Below are 20,620 nucleotides of genomic sequence, written 5' to 3' on the forward strand. Positions count from 1 at the left end.
TTGAAAGTATCCAGAAAGGAGTCTACCAATATAATACAAAGAGATTTATATTGTTATAAATTTTGTACAAGAAAACATGGTCATCATACAAAGAGCTGGTGGTGAAAGTTACTGGATGTTTTACACTAAGTAAATATCCAGGATTTCTAAACAAAGCTACTTAAACAATCTGAGTACGGTAATTTTGAAGTATACATTAGAACATCATACACGTAAGTATGCGGATGCATAAATAAGTCGTATTATTAACAAATTATTATTTACATAACCTATATTCCATATATTTAAGTTTTATCCTTATCCAGTACGTATAAACCTAAAACAGGCTACTAAAACGTGCTAATTAAGCACTATAAGCCATAAAAAGTATTCGATGATTACTAAAAATGATTAATGAAATACTATACTTGAATATGAAATACCAAACTAAATGTTGAAAATTAATATTCTAGGAATGATTGTAGTACACAACCACTCTGAGTATAAACATAGTTATAAGTACTTACTGGAAGCATGGACAAAGAATAAAAGCTTCAGCGGGAGGAGTTCTTTCTGCTTGAAATCCGACGAGATGCGGTTACAGAAGGTGTTGAGGTAGAACATGGCGACTGGTAGTGTGAGAGCAGCTCACTGGGTAGATGAGGATTTATCAGTGGGTTGCAGCTGGCATGGCTAACCTAGAGACAAGACAGTTGCGGTTACACAAGGTGTTGAGGTAGGACATGGCGAGTGATAGTGTGAGGGCAGCTCACTGGGTAGATGAGGATTTATCAGTGGGTTGCAGCTGGCATGGCTAACCTAGAGACAAGACAGTTGCGGTTACACAAGGTGTTGAGGTAGAACATGGCGAGTGGTAGTGTGAGGGCAGCTCACTGGGTAGATGAGGATTTATCAGTGGGTTGCAGCTGGCATGGCTAACCTAGAGACAAGACAGTTGCGGTTACAGAAGGTGTTGAGGTAGGACATGGCGAGTGGTAGTGTGAGAGCGAGAGCAGCTCACTGGGTAGATGAGGATTTATCAGTGGGTTGCAGCTGGCATGGCTAACCTAGAGACAAGACAGTTGCGGTTACACAAGGTGTTGAGGTAGAACATTACGACTGGTAGCGTGAGAGCAGGTCACTTGGTAGATGTGGATTCGTCAATGGGTTGCAGCTGGCATGGCTAACCTAGAGACAAGACAGTTGCGGTTACACAAGGTGTTGAGGTAGAACATGGCGACTGGTAGTGTGAGAGAGCAGCTCACTGGGTAGATGAGGATTTATCAGTGGGTTGCAGCTGGCATGGCTAACCTAGAGACAAGACAGTTGCGGTTACAGACAAGGTGTTGAGGTACATTACTACGTGATAACAGCGTGAGAGCAGCTCACTGGGTAGTTGAGGATTTATCAGTGGGTTACAGCTGGCATGGCTAACCTAGAGACAAGACAGTTGCGGTTACAGAAGGTGTTGAGGTAGAACATGGCGAGTGGTAGTGTGAGAGCAGCTCACATTATCAGTGGGTTGCAGCTGCATGGCTAACTAGAGACAAGACAGTTGCGGTTACAGAGACATTACTACGTGTAACAGCGTGAGAGCAGGTCACTTGGTAGTTGTGGATTCGTCAATGGGTTACAGCTGGCATGGCTAACCTAGAGACAAGACAGTTGGGGTTACAGAAGGTGTTGAGGTAGAACATGACAAGTGACAGCGTGAGAGCAGTGGGTTTGTGAGGTCATGCCAGAGGGTTTTCTAGAGCCAACACAGTTATGCTTTGTCATTAGGACATTGCTTGAGAAAATTGAAAGATGAGTTTTAATATGATTTACGCATAGAAAGTATTTTTTTACTTTATATGAACGCCAAATTGAAAATTTCGAAATTATTGGAAGTGGAATATAACGGAGAAAATATCCCTGTATTTATGAAGACGTATCCAGAAAGTAAAAACCTGGGTGCCATAACAAGTTATTAGTTGGAAACATTTTTATGGGTCCATTTAAATAATAATTGCTGAACGGACCTCCATCAATAAACGTTAGTAATCCACTACTTTATTCTTTATCCTATCGATCCATTTTTAGTCGATTAATGCAATGTTCATGCCTCGATCGACGGTTGTAGTAGAGTAGTATTTCACTTTTTATTCCATTAATTGCAGTTTGTACATGACTTTTTTATATATACCGTGTTGATCAAAATTTCGACCTCATGGTCCATTATATTTGACGTTATTATTAAGTATACTTATAATTTTACGGGCCACAACTAATAATTTAGTTGAAGTTAAATTAAATTATTTCAAAACTTCCTTCTCTTTTATTTTACATTGTATATATACATCTTAAAATTATGGAGGTCAGCTTTTAGAGTTACTTTTCAAAGGTAAATAGTTGGGCGAAACCTTTGAGTCTTCTGTTTCCGCTAATGAAATAGTTGTACCTCGCTACGATTTCAATATGATACTATGCAAAGATGTAAAAATAACTATGTATTACTTTTCAGATAGTAAAAGTTAACTTGTATTACTTTTTACACCGGTCAGTCAGACGCACTGTAACTGTATGATAATGAGTTTGAAGTTTGTACAGAGGTTTGCAGGGACACTGTCGTAAGTAGATTGTAGCCACATATTAGTTGAAAATTTAAAATTAGCCAAATTAAAGATTAAAACGTGCATAAATAATATCCCAGATTGATATCATTATAGCTTGACGTGCTTTTTCAATGGCGTATTGTACTTGGCCAATTTGAAGTAAAATACATAGCAATACCGAAAACTAAAACTAAGGGTTTTAAGACTTTGGAACATTTATACCAGTTGATAAAAAAAATATAAATTAGACGAAAGTGGATCTGAAACAGTTTTATTGGATAGGTCTGTGCGCGTGTACACGCTCTTTTTCTTCTACCTTCCGTTAGAATGCGCTGGTGGTTAAGATGGGTGACTAATAAATATAAAGATAATGGTGTTGAGATAATCTATAACGTAGATATTTCATGTAATCGTTATCTAATTCAATTGTATTCCTCAAAATGATAATAACCACCTCGGATGGTGTCATCAGTTTAGAACACAGCTTTCTTAGTAAAGGGTTACGGGAGGACAACGAGTGACATAATATGTTGAACGTCAGAGAGTCTTTCTTGAGTAACCCCAAGAAATCTGTTTAGGAACCTAGTCATTCATAAGTTAGCAATTTCTGTAGCATTTGTGTGGAGTGAAGGGGATGCTTACAATTACTTCCTAACAGCGGATGTTGCCAGTTCTACCAACGTTTTATATGCAAACAAAATGTAGCCTTACAAAGATGAATATTTTAGCGATAGAGTCCTAATCTGTAGTGAACTGACATGTCACCGAGGTGGAAAAGTAAACACTCAAATTCTTATGAAACAACTGCTGTAACTGCTGTTTCTAAATTTGATGCGTTACAATTAATTGTGGCCATCCTTTAGCTGAAAAGAATGGTCCAAAGAGCCTAATTTGGCAGTGAGTGGTATGTGGTCTCGAAGTATGTCATTGGATCCACCGCTGGATTGACCGCTGGCACGCGGCGACCGGATGACTTGACTTGTTTGGCAACATTCATCCGGTCTAACGCGATGTGAATTTTACTGTTGGTGTTTCATTAAGGACCATGTTCATGTTAATCCACTTCAATACGAAACCCACACTTAAGAGCCGACCTTGAGTCTTTGCCCAAAACAACGTTAAACCTCATGCTTTTCTACACCCTAATGTTTGATAGTATCGCAATGGGGAATGTCTAATTTAAATATATAATGAGTAAACTTCCAAGTGATTTTTTTAAGGAATACACTTTTTGAATATTTAAGCGATGATTTACAAAAATGTTATGTTTATATGTTATGTTACAAAAATAATTTCTCTCATAATGTCTCGATTAAAAATAAGGTCGTAGACGTGCATGACGTTTAACATTGTTCTTATGACGCTACAATCATCATTGCCGCGATTACAGCAAGAAACACCAGTACTCATTAAGAAATGATTACCGTACTGATAAAGTACTGGATGACTACCGTGTGACTAATGTCACTCAAACTGAACAAGTAAAAGAATCGAAAACTGTTTGAGTTTGAATTTAATTTGATATGTTAGTTGAAATGTAATAAATCCTATAATTCCGATATTAATATATTCGATTCAATATTATCAATATATTGAATATATAATCAATATTATATATATATATATATATATATATATATATATTATCATTATTATTATATAATCATATATAAAATGATTCGATGCTCACTCGATTTAATTTATTTAGTCAATTATTAACTTATTCAATCAATCAACTTAGTCAACAAGTCAAGTATTAACTTCTTGTATTATAAACAGAACAGAGATTTTAGGCAAGGTTTAAAGTCGGTAAAATCAACAAAACTTATATTCTAGCCAAATACGTAGTCAGCGAGGAAGTCCAAGGAGTCCGAACCCAAAAACGTTCAATTTTTTTAAGCAAACGATTATTATTATTTAAATAAAGATCATGCTTCAAGATATGCTTGAAAGATCGTTCTCAACATTGAGGAATTGTTAATATGTAAAATCTTTTACATTTTTACTTTCATAATTCTCAATGTGGATTTGTACACTATTTACTCGGTTTTTCAGACAGTAAAAGCTTATTTTTGTAATTACATTTCTACATAAGCCTAATCAATTTCAATTATTAATCCTACACAGCCTACTAAAATAGTGCCTCCACAGTTATGAATATAGACTAAGACTAAAAACCAAAACGTAAAAGCTTTTTGCAATATTCACTATTTTGTTTCTCAAATTTGAATTTTTCTGGAAGAGGCTTCACCAATTTCTTCTTAACCCCCTCCTCCCAACGATTCCTGGCTACGTCCATGACTCTAGCAATATTTACTCTTCACAATCTACCTTTACTATTATAGTTTGATTTTAAATTCATCATTAAAGCGAATACTCGGTAAACTAAATTACTGTGGAAATTTCAAAACAATATTTACGTAAATTAAATTAATTTTTATAACAAACTAATGGCAGACGTAAACAACAGCATTTTTATGTTGTTTTGAAAGTCTCGCTTCCTGAACGTATAACCAAGCGAGTCCCGATAGTAATTTCGGTTAGGACGGAAGAGAATGTCTATGTTTTGTATTATGATTCAGTGTGTAATGAGCAGTGTCGATATAAAAACAGACTTACACAATGTGATTGCACCTAGCTAGCTGCTCGGGACGTAATCAATGACGTAATCTGAGGTCTAGCTCATGACGCCTTGTCGACCTCAGAGCAGGAACGTCTCGTCTCGCTCTCAGTTCACTCTTTGTTTTGTATCGAATTAATCTTTCCAGAAGTAGCAATCTGCGTCCAGTTTGACTGTGTGATTGCGCCGGTTCTATGCTAATGTGGAACACCGGGCATTTGGTAGAATGAACCGTCAATTATTTTGTTGCCAGTCACCGTAAAAAATTGTTCAGTGTCAAATTAATACATTTGCAAATTACATCAAATGCTTTCTGCTTGTGTTGTTGAAATAAGCAGAGTCACGACGTCAGAGAGATTCTGCATTGTGCGATGTACAGTAGTAATGCAGACCTTGATGGGAATTTTGCATATGATTTGAACAAATAGAATTACCCAATGAAGGTTTATAAAAAAAAACGTTAATGAAGAGCTTTAAGAAAAATAACAATTTAGGTCTTCACGGAAAATTAACATATGATTTTTGAATTAGTAGAATTAAACCACATACATGAGTAATGATATTTATTTGGATTTGTTATTTAAAGTCTCTTCTAGTTTATTTAACCAATTGAAGGGGAAATGACAACATCAGAATAACGCTTAGAATATACTCGAACATAGTGCAGTCATTGAAGCATTATTGCTCCGAATTTTTTTACTGTGAACCGAATTGCATACAACTTTGGAATTAGGTTCATCTTACCCTTAACTTCAAAAGTGAAAATTATTTGAACTCCGCAACCACCCTGGGGGTGGTTGCCACCCCTTCTCGAGGGTTAAGTTTTTCTTTTTCAAAATAACCTCGGATACCGATAGAAGGCCTAATTTTAAGCAAAAAATCATCTATAAAGTTTTTCGAAAAATCAAATACTTTTCAAGTTATTGGCAATTAAAAATTCACAATTTTTTCACGTTTTTCATCGGACTTTTGAAGGTATTTAGACAATTGAAGGGGAAATGACAACATCAGAATAACGCTTAGAATATAACAATCTTTCTCTCAAGTTCTTAATAAGTCTTCCCTAAGAATATATTCTGGCATCACAAATTTCTATTTTTATCACCTCACGTTTAAACATATTTGAATATTACGTAAGGACTCAATTAATTTGTATTTTACAGTTAAGACTAGAATAGTAAATATTAACGTATGTTTAAACTCTGTAACACATGTCTCAATGATACGCATGTGTACAATTCAGCTGAACAATACATGTGTACAATAAACTGTAATGCTATGTATACTGCTTATTTTTACAGGTAGCACTGTGGTTTTAGCTATGGAAATGAAGTCTTATAAATAATGTTTCAAGAACCCACATTTTATACCTACCAAACCATAAAGATTACCAAAACAAACTCTACATCGGCCAATTTCAAAAATATAATTACTTAATAGTAAATTTTTCTTTTGTCAATATTAATCATCTTGGTTTATCTCGATTGCTCAATTAATTAATACTAATCGCTGAGTATGCGATTGATATTGCTAATTCTCCGAAAAATATAAAATTACAAAAATAAATGCATAAGTTTTATTTAATTAAAACTGATGCATTTTACTTATTCCATCTTGCTTTTAAGAGCAAGATAGAATACTAATGAGGAAATATTTCCAGGACAATTTCTCTATTACTTGAGCTAACACGCTGCATTGTGCAAATTGAAAATAGTTTAAATATGTTTGGGCATTTAAGATTTCTCAGTGGAACTCGTAATAATTAAAGCTACACCAGTTCTTTATGACACAACAACAACTTGTAAAACACAGTAAGTTTTAATTTAGTTTTAAATCGACAACAATAGAATCGTATTAGCTTGGGATCGTTCCGTTCACTTCAAACACGCGCATATGTTTTCAAAGCGTGAATATTGAGTAAATTAGTCTTAGACGTTAAAATGCTCTTTCATTTCCTCAAAAAGAACCCAAATTATTATTATACAAATATCACAAGGTTTCAAACACTCGAAGTCCATTTTACGACGATAATAAAATAACAAATTTGGGTCAGTATGCTAGTTTTTGCCACGACTGTGTTTTAATTTGACACCAAAGTAATTACCGATTGTTTTTTTAACCGTGGATATAAATTAATTGGATACGAAGTTAACTCGCCTTTCATGTTATACCGGTTGATTGACACTCTTGGATATAACTTACCATCGCATTTCAAAACAACATAAATATATTAAATATAGTAATATCTGTACAGAATATGTAAAGTATGAAATTACCAATTATAATGAGTTATTATGATAACGTAAAATCATATCCAGAATGCTACTGGAAACTACATCCACAATACATTCATCCTTAAAAAATACGCGATATCCCACAAGACGCCGCCATTCACACCCGCACAGCCAGTAAACATGCAAATTCACACCGCGTTAAAGAATATCCTAATTTCACAGTGTCAGTGAATTCATGGAAACGTTGAAGTAAACACGTTAACCATTCCCTGATGACCTTCTCAACAGGTCGGACCCTACCGTGTAGAGTGTAGGCCCGCACTGGTAGAGCTCACTAATGGCTGCACGTCTCGACACCCTGCTGCTAACTCGACATGACTTGTCACATCACATCTGTAACATCTCTAATGAGAGAAATTAACCAGCCATTGTTCCCGCAGTTGCGGCCCCGTTGCTTCTCACCTGTCCGACCTTGTCCTGCTCTGTACGCTCATTCAATTGTTCTCTCTTTAGCCAAACTGAGAGTATAACCTGAGTTAATGATCTACGACAAATAGCCAACACAGCGATTTCCCTCTTTTTATCATTTCAATAATAATTCTTACAAAATGTCTTCAATGATGTTGCGAATCTCCTTTTTAGCCTACATTTAGATTTCTCTTAATGGAAATGTCATTAAAATATCAAAATCACAATCAATCGTTTTGATACTTCTTACTGTATTATTGTGTTTTTATATGTACGTAATATTTTTTTTTAATTTTTGTGTAGCATCATTAACTTTTTGAAAAGTGACTTAAACGCGAGAACCGTTCTTGTGCACATGTTGGACATTTTGACCGTGTTTTTACTCAAATTGTGTGTAATAGTCAGAGAAAACTATATAAAGAGTGTTCGTACGAGTAAATTGTAGGTAAGGTTTGATAAACACATTTGTTTGCGCGATTTGCTGCATTGTAGGAGCTCTTCGCAACAACGAACAATTCAAAACGTTTATGGTAAACCTAAATTTACAGTTTACACACATGCCAAGTACAGCTTGTATGTAATATTACGTTTAATTCGGCTATTTAATTAGTAAATTCTTCATGATTCTAATTTCGATAAAATCAAGTTCTTTGTATACCAGCATGTTTTAAATGGACTACAATAATAAGATTACATGTTGTAAACTGTATAAATATAATGTAAACAGAATCAGTCAGAAATATAACAAGACTAAACAACTGCGTGATTTGCTTATTAGGGCACACAAGTATTGAACCCTTCCTCGTATTACGTGTAGTAGCCGATAAACTTATGATCTTATTTAATAAAATTAGTAAATGGTTATTTATTTTCTTTTTCCATTTCGATAGACTAGCAAGTTTAAATATCAGTTTCAATTTAAAAAAATCAATTTCAGAGTTTAAAGTCACAAGAAATAGGCGTGTTTCAAATTAAAAATCAAAGCAAACCAATTCCTTCTCCACTGAAATATGAATAATGAATTACTCAATAACTCAAGGAATTACTCACTGCATAGACCAATTGTTTGTGTGCCGAGAAGAGTTCACATACAGAATTAGTTTACTTGATTTTAGAAATAAGTATTGTTTGTTTATATTTTAAAATAAACCGTTAAATGAAATAATATTATATACAGAACAGTTGTAAACTAACATTAAATATTGATAAACAAGTGTCAACGATGTTAAGACTAATTGAAATTTAACTGTTGTGTCAAGTTACAAAATAAACAACAACAAAAATAAATAAACATGAGAAATCTGTAGAGGAACGATCAAGTAATTCGGTTATAGATACGTTATAATAAGAGTACAATTAATCGTGTAATAATAACTTGAATGGGAGAAATATTAAAAGGAAATACTTATTTTTAAATTGACACTTACGCACGAATATGTTTAATGAACAATTTGCGACTTGTTTCTCAACTATTCTCAGGTATCTCGGTGTTTACTCACGCCACGGCTCGGCGCGGCGCGGCGGCATGTTGTATAAGAACGCGCTCGAGTGAGCATGACTTTTTCTCTATGTTCCCACATCGCTAATTACTATAATAGCTGTCACATCGCCACTTCCGCCGGGTTACAATGGATCTAACTTTAATTATTTATCATATCGTGGCCTAATAGTAACTCTGATTGTCATTAGTCTGCAATTTTCTCTCGTTGAACATTGCGGTGAGTAACTACAATAATTGCAGTGGCGCGCAGAAGACGTTGCTGATGTGAAATTGTAAATGTGATACGTACATGCAGTGAGGTGGTGCAGGCGACAGAGGGGAGGTAATTGTGGAGCGAGTGTGGTTCCCCTCTCATGACAATGGTACCACGTGTCGGCGTAACTCAGGTCAATGGAAAATTTCAATTCTATGGCTGATTTCATTATAAAGATTTTGATAAGTTTTGTACACGTAAAAATAAATGTTTACGTGCGCCGTCAAACAAATAGAAATTATCGGCCTACTGAAGTGATAAGTTTCAGAGAAGCTTAGCCAAATGTCATAGTTAGTCACGCACCAGTCATTCTTGTCTATGTAAATATGAAATTTATCAAATAATTTTCGAGATATCCTGCCACATGATACACTCAAATTTTTGTTACATTACTAACAAATTATATTCATTACAAACACTATTGTAGTGTTACACGTAATGAACTTAAACATTAAATTGGTTTCCTCATCGGTGTTGAAATAATAAACGTCTACTACACACCAAGCCACTATACGAGTACATTAATTTGTGTTGTATGTGTTGGGTTAGTTAGACTACGTACTATGTAAATATGCCACATGTTTGAATCCCTTATAGGTGTATTGAGTTTGTTTACAAATTAATTTTCTCATTATCATAGTGGTTACCCGTAATGCTAATGTAAAAATATTCGCTAACTCTCAGCTAAATCACATAGAATGACATGCATGATCGTCAAATTCAGTGTTCCTCATATAGAAATGAAGCTTCGTGCACAAACAGTTTTAGTTTGTTTTCAACATATCTTGCGTACGTACATACAAACGTACAGAAATGAAAATTTTCCAGTTGCTCGAGTGATAAGACTTCGCTGACGCTCATCCAATTACGTAGTTGACTACTAATAACATGTAAAGCATCAGGTAAGATCTCCTTTGCAACTGCTATTTTCATATCTCGATCAGTTTATTCTGATATACCTGTGAAATAACTATCGAAATACGCGAAATTAAACCCCCTAAAAGTAATTACTACAATAGTTCAATTTGCCATGTGGGACACCAGCGAACATTTAAACATCATTACACTAAGCAAAGTACATTTTAGATTTTAGTTCTTAAAAGTAGGCAGGTAATTTTTTTAATACTAAAATTATTTATAAATTGTAAATTCCTTTATATTTGTTGGCATTATTTTCAGCTTAAAACGTATTTTCCTTGCTGACCGTTTAATTTTTCATACAGGAACGAATAGAGGACAGTGTTATTGTTTATTAAAATTTTACTGAAGTTTACGAGAAAATTTGCGATTGATAGACTCGAAACTGAGCACTTTTTGGTTAGTCTAGCAGGCTCCAAATTTTCATTACAACACCCATCCTCGTTGCCATTGCTTGGATAGGAAAAAAACGTTTTTTACTTTTTTTGCACCACAAACAAATGTAAACTAATAACGAGTTAAAAATGAATTATAAGATTTATAAATGACATCTAAAAAATAATTAGGCTACTTGAAATTATATGTGTGTTCTATATTCCCCACACCATATAATCTCAAATATTGAGTATAAGAGTTGTACAAATATGTAAAAATGTAAAAGTGCACTATATGCATCCAACAGCTGAAACTGTATTGTATATGTTGTTTTTCTGATTTTGTGACAAAAAGAGAAGGTATGTAAAATACGTAGAACACTCTGCGCTGTGTCCAAAGTAAGTCACGCTATTGTAACAGATACAGCCTGAACCAAGAATGAGATATGGCATTTTTATTCCTTTCTGCTTTCCTTGGAGCATTCTTTTTTTCCTTGCTGCATTTCTTTCAATAACGAATAAGTTTTTTTATATAATCAAACCCAAAACCTAAACAAATTCGTTCCTCACGAAACATTCTGGAAGGTAAATTTAGCTGTAAAAGATTTGCAAGTGTCAACTTTTGATCTATGTGATATAATATGCAAATGCTTTTACTATATTTGCCAATGAACGGGAAAAGTGCAAATTGGTGGTATATCCGAGATAATATAACTTTACAGAGAGTAGACCTATACTATGGATACATAATTGTATCCACAGTAATGTATGTGCAGTTAGTGTATCAGAGATATCTTAAATGTTAAGGATGTATTATGTATCGTAAATTTTACTCGTAAGTATTCAACGAGTGAGTGTAATGGAGCTATTTTAATAAGAAAAAAATTGGATATCATAATTCTATAGTGGTTTGGTGATTAGACGCTAATTATTTAAACATATATATGGAACCCAATTTAATAGATTTGAAATTTTGGACGCAAATTTGGTGGAGCTATTTCAAGAAAATATCGGATATACTATATGATATATTTTCTTGCTATCTTAAGGAGTATATGTCTTAATCTTAGTTGTGGATCGCATTAATACGTATTACTAACTAATGATGTATTGCCAGAGTAATAACTGATTTCTTATAATATTAATTAATTAATATAATATTAATGCTACTTATTATCTGATACACGTTATTCTGTGTTGTCATGTACATACTTGACGTGTAATATGTAGATAAATCACACTCTGTCACTGGTACACTACACTCACACACGCACTGACTGCAGGACTAGTGGCCTATTCTCACTGTAACGGTACACTAAATTACTCACCACACTATCACTTTCAATCAAGACAGTGCTGCACAATAGAATGGGAATTTTACCCTGGAGACAAATTTAAACAATATTTGTGTTTACTGATCGTAATCAGTTCCCATGAACGCTGCCCTCTCAAATACTGCTAGTATTTACAGAGAATGGAATGTATGTTGTCAATAAGATACAACATTCTTGGCGAGGTCTGTTTTGTTTTATAAATATACGGAGTAAATACAAAATAACAACGTATTACTACAGTAGACCAGTATACGTTATTTATAGGTAGCTGGTGAAAAGTCTCTTACACATTTGAATTGTGTTAACTTATTTCAGTAGGTCTCAGTGGTAATCGATTATAACGTTGATCTGTGCTTGTATAGGCAAGACAACGTAACTGTACGAGCTACATTTATCTCCATATCTAAAATGGGCCCAAATTCAACTTGTTTCTATAAGTGTTACAGATTATGAAGTTAAGGTTTAAAGACTGGTGTTTTTTAGCTGAGTATTTTTTAATTGTGTTTAGAAACATGTTTTTGCCAAGTGCATATTTGTCACTCTAGTGGTGATTATAGCCACTGAATACGTAGCAAGTCAGTTCCACACACGTGTAAGCCAAATTTTGCAAACCATTAGGCAAAGTAACAAAATCCCCATAAGACTACTAAAATCGTCAGTATACTAAAGAATGGGACATTATTTATTTGCAAATTTACTGACAGTTCACCCAGGAATGACAGTCCTGCGGTTTGCCTGTTAGGCAAACTTACAAACTATGCTCTAGGTCTTTTGTTGTGATAGAGATTTCAAAACCCAGGAGAATTACTGATATCAAAATTATTTGCTAAGTAAGTAAAGAAACATATCGCTTTTAAGATTTCTATATAATGAATCCAAGTATATGGAAAAATAAATATAACGCTTTACAATCTGTCAGTATTTTATGCCTAACTCAACTAATAAAAGTGTTACCCGTATCCGGACTGTTACATACCCCTGAATGTAATGCGGCTTGCGAAAACGATAACTGTCAAAAAAAGCGCAAACAATATGGAACTTGAAACAAAAATTGATCTTGATCAACTTCGTTGGCCAGGTAGTTACTTACGCCAAATAATATTATTATAGCTAATGTTCAAACTAAAAGAATCATTACTTTATAAACGTTATTTATAAACCTAAAACACGAAAAAGTGTTCTGGAATGATTATATAACATTGCCTACACTTTTGGCTACAATCCCTCTGTATCTTTAACAGTTTTAAACATATTGAGTGTATGTAAATTCCACGAGAATAGATTAATAATATTTTAGATGTCACAAAATCTACTTAATCGATTATACGTTATTAAAAAAAAGTACTTGTTTCACTCTGTAACAGATCTAAAATTCGTCAGTGGAGAGAATTTATAATAGTGTTTAGCAACGTGTCTGTTGCCAAGTGCATATTTGTCACTGTAGTGATGATTGTAGATGAGATCTTCAAATTCACAAAATTGCCAGTTACAAAAACTGATATACCAAATATTTAACAGTTTAATAACTTTATTAGGATGTAATAGAATTCGTGTAAGTGGATATTATTACTAGTGAATTTTACAACGTTTCGGTGTTGCACTCTGCAACTGTTGTAGTAGTCCGTTCCAGAAGGACGAAAAACAAATTGCATAAATGTCGATCACCGATTAAAGATGACGCTTTCGCGTAGGAACGGCTCCAGACCGTCCATGTAAGTGAGCCAACGACGCAAGGATGCTAGCCGGTCAGTGACGGCGATTATTTCATTGCCTTAATTACCTGGAATAGACAAGTTACTTGACAACTGCCTGCGATTACGCTCTTATTCCGACAATTTGCAACTGGTCGCTTTCTATTCATACTGCTCTTGCTCGGTATCGTCGACCTACAAGGCGCAACTCAATGTGCTGCTACCACTGCCACCACTTGCGACACCACCCCAAGTAGCTATGTCAGGACATATTTACTCGTACATGTTGATCTCGTCATTTACATCTGAATGAGAGAATACAAATTTTTACTTGTAATTTTACATCTAAAAGCATTTATTCCACGCGAATAGTGAGTTATAAGCACCATTTCATTTTCCGCTTATGCAGTGTCTAAAATCTGACACTGGTACAGACTGACTTCTGAAATGTGAAGTTCGCGTCTATCTGAAGAGGTTCATAAAAATTCGGTGACAAAGATCTTCAAAACGAACCCCTTGCATTGTTTCGACATTAGAAACACCAAGGCTACACAGGAGCTCAGTCGGGTTCCCAGCAGTTATCCAGTGTAGGCTAGATGACGAACACTTTCATTGCCTCATCCGGTGCACAATGGAGTACATTACGATGTTTTATACACGAACCAAAGCACGGCGGAGCAACCGAGTTTTATACACATAACGTAGCTATGGTGGGAAGGGTTGATTCAATGCGACATAACTTAGCTATGATGGGAAGGGTTGATTCAATGCGACATAATGTAGCTATTGTTGGAAGGGTTGATTCAATGCGACATAACTTAGCTATTGTGGGAAGGGTTGATTCAATGCGACATAACGTAGCTATGGTGGAAAGGGTTGATTTAAAACGAATATTGAGTTGTTTCACATTCTGCTTAGTGCAGTGTTTGAATCTGACACTGGGTCAGAAACAGGTGAATCTTAGATGTTTTATGGATCTCCTCAAACAGACGTGGATTCTAGATTCCAGGAGATAATCTGTACCAGTATCAGATTACAGATTCTGTTCTAAGCGGAAGGTGAAATGAAACTTATATCAATATTCTAATTTCATCTGTAGTAGTATTTACGACAGCTATGAATTTGTAGAGGCTAATAACTGACACTAGCTCAGATTTGACTCCTGAAATCTAAGAGATCCAGTGAGATCGAAATTGGTTAGACGCTGAACAAGTGTTGGGAAATTGGAGTACTGTATTAGTACACACTTGCTGTTAACCGCTCCCATCAATGCTGGCTACAGTATAATAAGCGGCCACCACCACAATAGAATCATATTTATGATTATTTAAACTATAGAAACAAAAATGTTGACACGAATTACGTTATATAAAAACTATCTATTTTGTGTATCTATAAAATGTAACAAACAAAACAGTTTAACATTTAGTTACTTTTTACTTTTTTTAATATGATTCTACTGTCGTGGTGGCCTCTTATTATACTGCAGCCTGAATGCTTATGCTTCGTACACCTTTGGTTATTCCTTGTAATAATTTTAGAGTAAATTAAAAAAGAAAATATCTTTAAAACTAATATCTAATTAGATTTTAGAATATTAACATTTAACTTAAATCACATAACATGTTTATTAACACCATCCCGGTTCCAAACTTTTCAGCAGACTTTTATGACTATTTTAGAAATCTTTGAATAATCGTCATTTCTACACGAATAATCCTTTTAAATGTTGTTTGCAGCATTTTTATTTTTTAGAGCAGTCTTTCACATTTATGTGCACATCAACCTTTTCTTACTTTTAAAATTATTTAGTGACTCCTCGTGAGCAGTCCTCCATTGAACGAATAGAGTTTGTAGGAACTTTAAAATATTGATATTTAGCTCAGAATCGTATTAGCAAAGTTTTAGTTCTGTAGCCCAAGTATTAATAACACTATTAAACCGTCTCCAGACTTTTCAGCAGCCCTGTAAATGTATATACTCATGTATACGAGATACAAAATATTCCTAATATATAACAGTTACCTAAATGTAAAATTTTTTACGGTCTGTTTTTTTTTTTTTTTTTTTTTGAGAACTCAATGTTAAGTAATCATAACAGTAAAAATTGTATTTCTATTATTTGAATAAGGGCTTCTTGCGTTAGTAAAATAACTATTTATTCATTGTAGTTTTAAACTTCAAAACTATATAAGCCAACTAACTAGTTCATACTATTAATGTGATGTAACCTCTTCGAAACATGCAGTTGAAAAACACTTAACAATTTTTATTTGACGGAGCTAAAAACCAGTATAAATACTAAATATACAAGGGGAAAACAAATGAATACAGTTTAAGAGGTATCGAAGATTTCTGAAAAGTTTAGGTTTATATATTATTCTTCGTAATCTGAGAAAAGTTTATAACCGCAATAGAAAGTGACTTAATTGGCTTATCTTGTCAACACAGTTTGGATTTGCGAAATAAATACACAACCAACCCCCATCCTGCTTGTCAATCCTTGTCAAGTTCCTTGTCACTACGTGTTTAATAGGTGAAAGGAAATCCACTGCTAGTGCCATCTAAAAACTGAATGGCTACATGAGACACTATAATCTAATTTCTCTTTCTGGAACAAACCTTACATCGTCGAGATAAAATATTTAGAATTGTAATCCCAAGGAAGAATTTGTAATAATTTAGAAACTTATTTTAAGCTTCTTGCAATAACGTCTGGTACTCCCAAGAACCGGTACGCGAAGTATATTCTTATCTATGTTTATTTCATCTATGTTTACAAATACTGAAACTCTACTACAAGATTGTCCATTTTGCTTTACTAAGAATCTAGTCGAATGAAGATAACGAAGGAAATATACAATGTGAAGAAGCAACCATAGTACATTGCTTTCTCCTAACGAAATTACATAAATATTTTGAAAAACGCAATACACATAACAGCTCATTTTCTGTCCAAATAGCTGAAGTTAATTTTCCAATTAAATTGGAATTAGATGACAAAACTATAACACCATAAACGCAGCAGCCATCTCAGATGGAGGTGTTCATATATGGTTTAAAAAGAGTGAATAGTTTTATCTATGTCCAAGGTCAACATGTGCCCTTTAAACCAATGAAGAAGTTTCTATAAGTAGATTCTATATGAAGACACTGAGGAACCTATGACCTCGTAACGGGACTTGCACAATCAGCGTCTTGCACCATGATCCTGTAACATATTGTATATTGAGGCAGTTCAGCAGAGAAAACATAGATTACTTTATTGGAAAGTGTAATATTAATTTGACTTGAATCAATAATAGCAATGTCCATTTTTATCTCTTTCTCGGGAAATAAAACATTACAACCACCTAATACTATAACCGCATATTTTCTCTTGCTTGATATAACCAGTAGACTTGATGGAATCGTCCTGTGATTTACTATTTGGTTATCGAATTTCAATGATGGTCTGATGGTAGGATCTATTTGAATAGGTCATCGTGTGTCACTTGACTTCCGCACAAATCTTGGATAAACCAAGACTTGATCTTCAATAAAAGGTTATCTAAATCACCTGCGAAGGATAGCGAAGGACACAATTGCTGGAAACTGGTTTTTAACAGTCTATCAATATCAAGAAGACTGTCAACTATACCCATGATTTGGAATCTAATCAAATTCCAAATTGGGTGCAACTCTTTGTTTTAATACTTTTCTTGGAAAGAAAAAAACAAACTGATTAATAAGGTCATTCGCCTTCTTTTCATACTCATCCTAAAATATGTATCCTAAAAAAAGTATCGATTAAGTTGGTATTTTTTCCTGGATTCAAACACTTCGGAACTACAACATCTTGTCTTGTGGAGGGGGGGATATTTAAACTCTTCTAATTTGATTTATATTTTTGACTTATTATTACAAATGTTTTTTAATGAAAAGAACCCCATTTATTCTAAAATGCAACCATGTTCAGACCTACCACAACTGAAATAGATTGAATCATCCAGTTGCAATTAAAAAGATTGAGAAGTATTAATAGTAATAAGATAAAGTTACAGACCCAAATTATAATTGAAGACTACATCAACAATATCTAGGAATAAAGGTAGTTCTCAGAGGATTGATTCTGTAACATAAATTTTCATCTTTGTAAATAAATTCTCGGACACCATCCACATGGGATGAAATCCAGTGAGGTTGAGACCGGTCGTGTATTTGCCATGGATCATTAGTGTACCTTGGTGTAATTAGGGCCATGTTCCAGTTGATGTTGGAATAGCATTCCACTGTCGATGAGTAACACATTCCTGGTGCAGACGAAAGAGAGATTTTAGCAACCATAAACTTTTCTTTCGGATCCTAAACACCATGCCTTTCAAGCAACGGGCACAAATCTGCTCGTGTAGTTGTGATGATAGTCCAACAATAAACTTCAGGGCTTCGCCATTACAGGTTCAGGGAGGAATTTCTTTTTCTATAATCATCTATGTTATGCATTCTTTCGTGACTTGTGCGTTATCTTATCGGTTCAACTTCTTATTGAGATCAAAAAGATTTTTAAAAAGCACTCCCAATTTACTGTCATTGTGAGTCTGAACTGCACTACACCATCCACCATCCGAGAAACTCTGATTTAGTTGACACGTCTGTACACCAAAGTACAGATGGATTTTACTTTCAAAAACCTATAACAGATCGAGGATTCTTGTATATGGCACTTCACTTGGTAACAATAATGACACGTAAGACCTTGGAAAGGGTTGCCCGAGGATTTCTCAAGACAATGCAAGATGAAATAGACGAATTCTCCTCTTCCATTTCCAGTGCGAAATCTGCCACGCCGTCTACTGCAACCACATTCTGAGTTTGTCCTTCAAAGAAATTTTCAAAACGCGTAGTATATTTTGAAATCTAGTTGATACTAGCAAACTTCATCATTTTTTTTGAACGCACAATAGCCCAAAGAGTTTTAACTACGGGTCTGTCTGATAGTGGTTAGAGTGGACCCCCGATCCTGCACTAAACGCGCTTCCTAAAGTGGGATGTAATATTGCAATAATACGATAAACTAGATGTAGGAGGATATGTTTTAAAATAAAGAGACTATTTTATATTTCTAAATAATTGTCACAGAGGATCATACTATATTTTATGTTTGTAGAAGCCAGCAAATAAGAAAATAACTAAATTTTAGAAGAATTGAATAAATGGAAGACAAGACTTTATACCATGATGGTTAATTCCTTTACTATGTTTAAGATGTAGCATATATCCAACAAGAGCATTCTCCCTAAGTAAATTAACATTTGCTCAATTCTATATAGTACTTCTTTGAAGATGATACCTTACTCGAAAAAAAGAATGCTGAGAGTACCAATGTTTTTAGTTTGAACATATGTCTAAGTGGTGCGGTTAATCTAGTTTCGCAACTTCCTGCGCCCACAATGGGCCGCGGATAATGACGGCTGCAATCAAACGGTCGGGGCCGCCTGAGTCGGACAATTCGTCCTGCGGCGATGTTGTCCTGCGTCAACCCTCCTGAGACTCAACATGTCTGAACTGGAAGGGGAGGGAAGGAGTGATTTAGGCAAATCTGCAACTCTGCTGTTGTCATGTTAATAGTAGAAACCCAGTAAAGAAGATAATGTTGAGACCAATGTTTTTAGTACGAGTAATACTGTACATAAATGTAACCTCCCGTTTCAAACTTGTAAGTTCACTTAAAACTAAGATTTATGTTGTATATTCTTATTCGACATATTGGTCTCGAAAATATCTTCTTGGCTGAGCTGCTACCACTAATTTGACTCAGCAGCATTTGTTCGGCCGATCTTTGTAAATACAAAGTGGATGTACATCTGCGCTGGCAGAAACTTTAATGTACACGAGAATTTTTACAAAATCATAATTCCATAATGAGAGTTTGAATACTAAACGGGACGAGATCTTGCGATAACTATATTGAGCTGAAATTTATTTGTCTTAGTCTTATATTGCCAGTCCTCCTGGGAACATTTCCAAAACGTGATCCAGTTGTAATAACATTTTTTAATAATGTGCTTGCAGAATTTTTGCTTACAGTAAATAAACGTGTGTTAGCTATACTAAATAGACAAGTAATGCCAAATTTGACCGTTGACCTATTTTTATTTCTACATATTTCTGTTATTTTTTAAATAATTTTATTATAAGGAAAAAGAAACGGGATTCTGGGCGAACTAGTAAATGTAGAAATGTGCATTGCTCCCAAGTATCACAACGATAGTCGCTCCTGTTGCAGCTGAATTTCAGGGGGTTTAGTCCAAGTTGTTTATCAAAGCAAATCCATTAAAATTATATCTTGACAGTATAATTCTAAAACTATGAGTAATTTTATACAATTTTTTCAGTTATTTCTCTGTTCGGAATGGGCACCTCCCCCTCCCCCCGCTGAATAGGCTGCTGATTAAATTTAAATAGCCAGTTCAGAGATATTTAACCCACTTTGTACTTTCAGTATAAAAATTAAAGTTAAACAAGTCTTCCGCGTCACTTCATTTCCAGATTATCAATTTTCCAAATATTTCACAATCCCTTCAAAAGTTTTTCACGGCGGTAAAATTGAAACTATAATATTTATAAAGTACTCTTTAAAAGTACAATTTGAAGTTATTTTCTTGATGAAAAATG

General features: G+C 34.4%; 1 protein-coding gene across 1 annotated transcript in view; it reads right to left on the reverse strand.

Moving 5' to 3' along the window:
- Positions 1-20,620, reverse strand: part of LOC124362668 — a 72,505-nt gene that overhangs the window by 43,675 nt on the left and 8,210 nt on the right. The window contains exon 2 of the mRNA XM_046817367.1: positions 507-677. Within this exon, the coding sequence (XP_046673323.1) occupies positions 507-603 (97 nt within the window). The 5' untranslated portion in view covers positions 604-677. The remainder of the gene's footprint in view (positions 1-506; positions 678-20,620) is intronic.

Source organism: Homalodisca vitripennis, chromosome 5 (assembly GCF_021130785.1).
Source record: "Homalodisca vitripennis isolate AUS2020 chromosome 5, UT_GWSS_2.1, whole genome shotgun sequence".
Lineage (NCBI taxonomy): Eukaryota > Metazoa > Arthropoda > Insecta > Hemiptera > Cicadellidae > Homalodisca > Homalodisca vitripennis.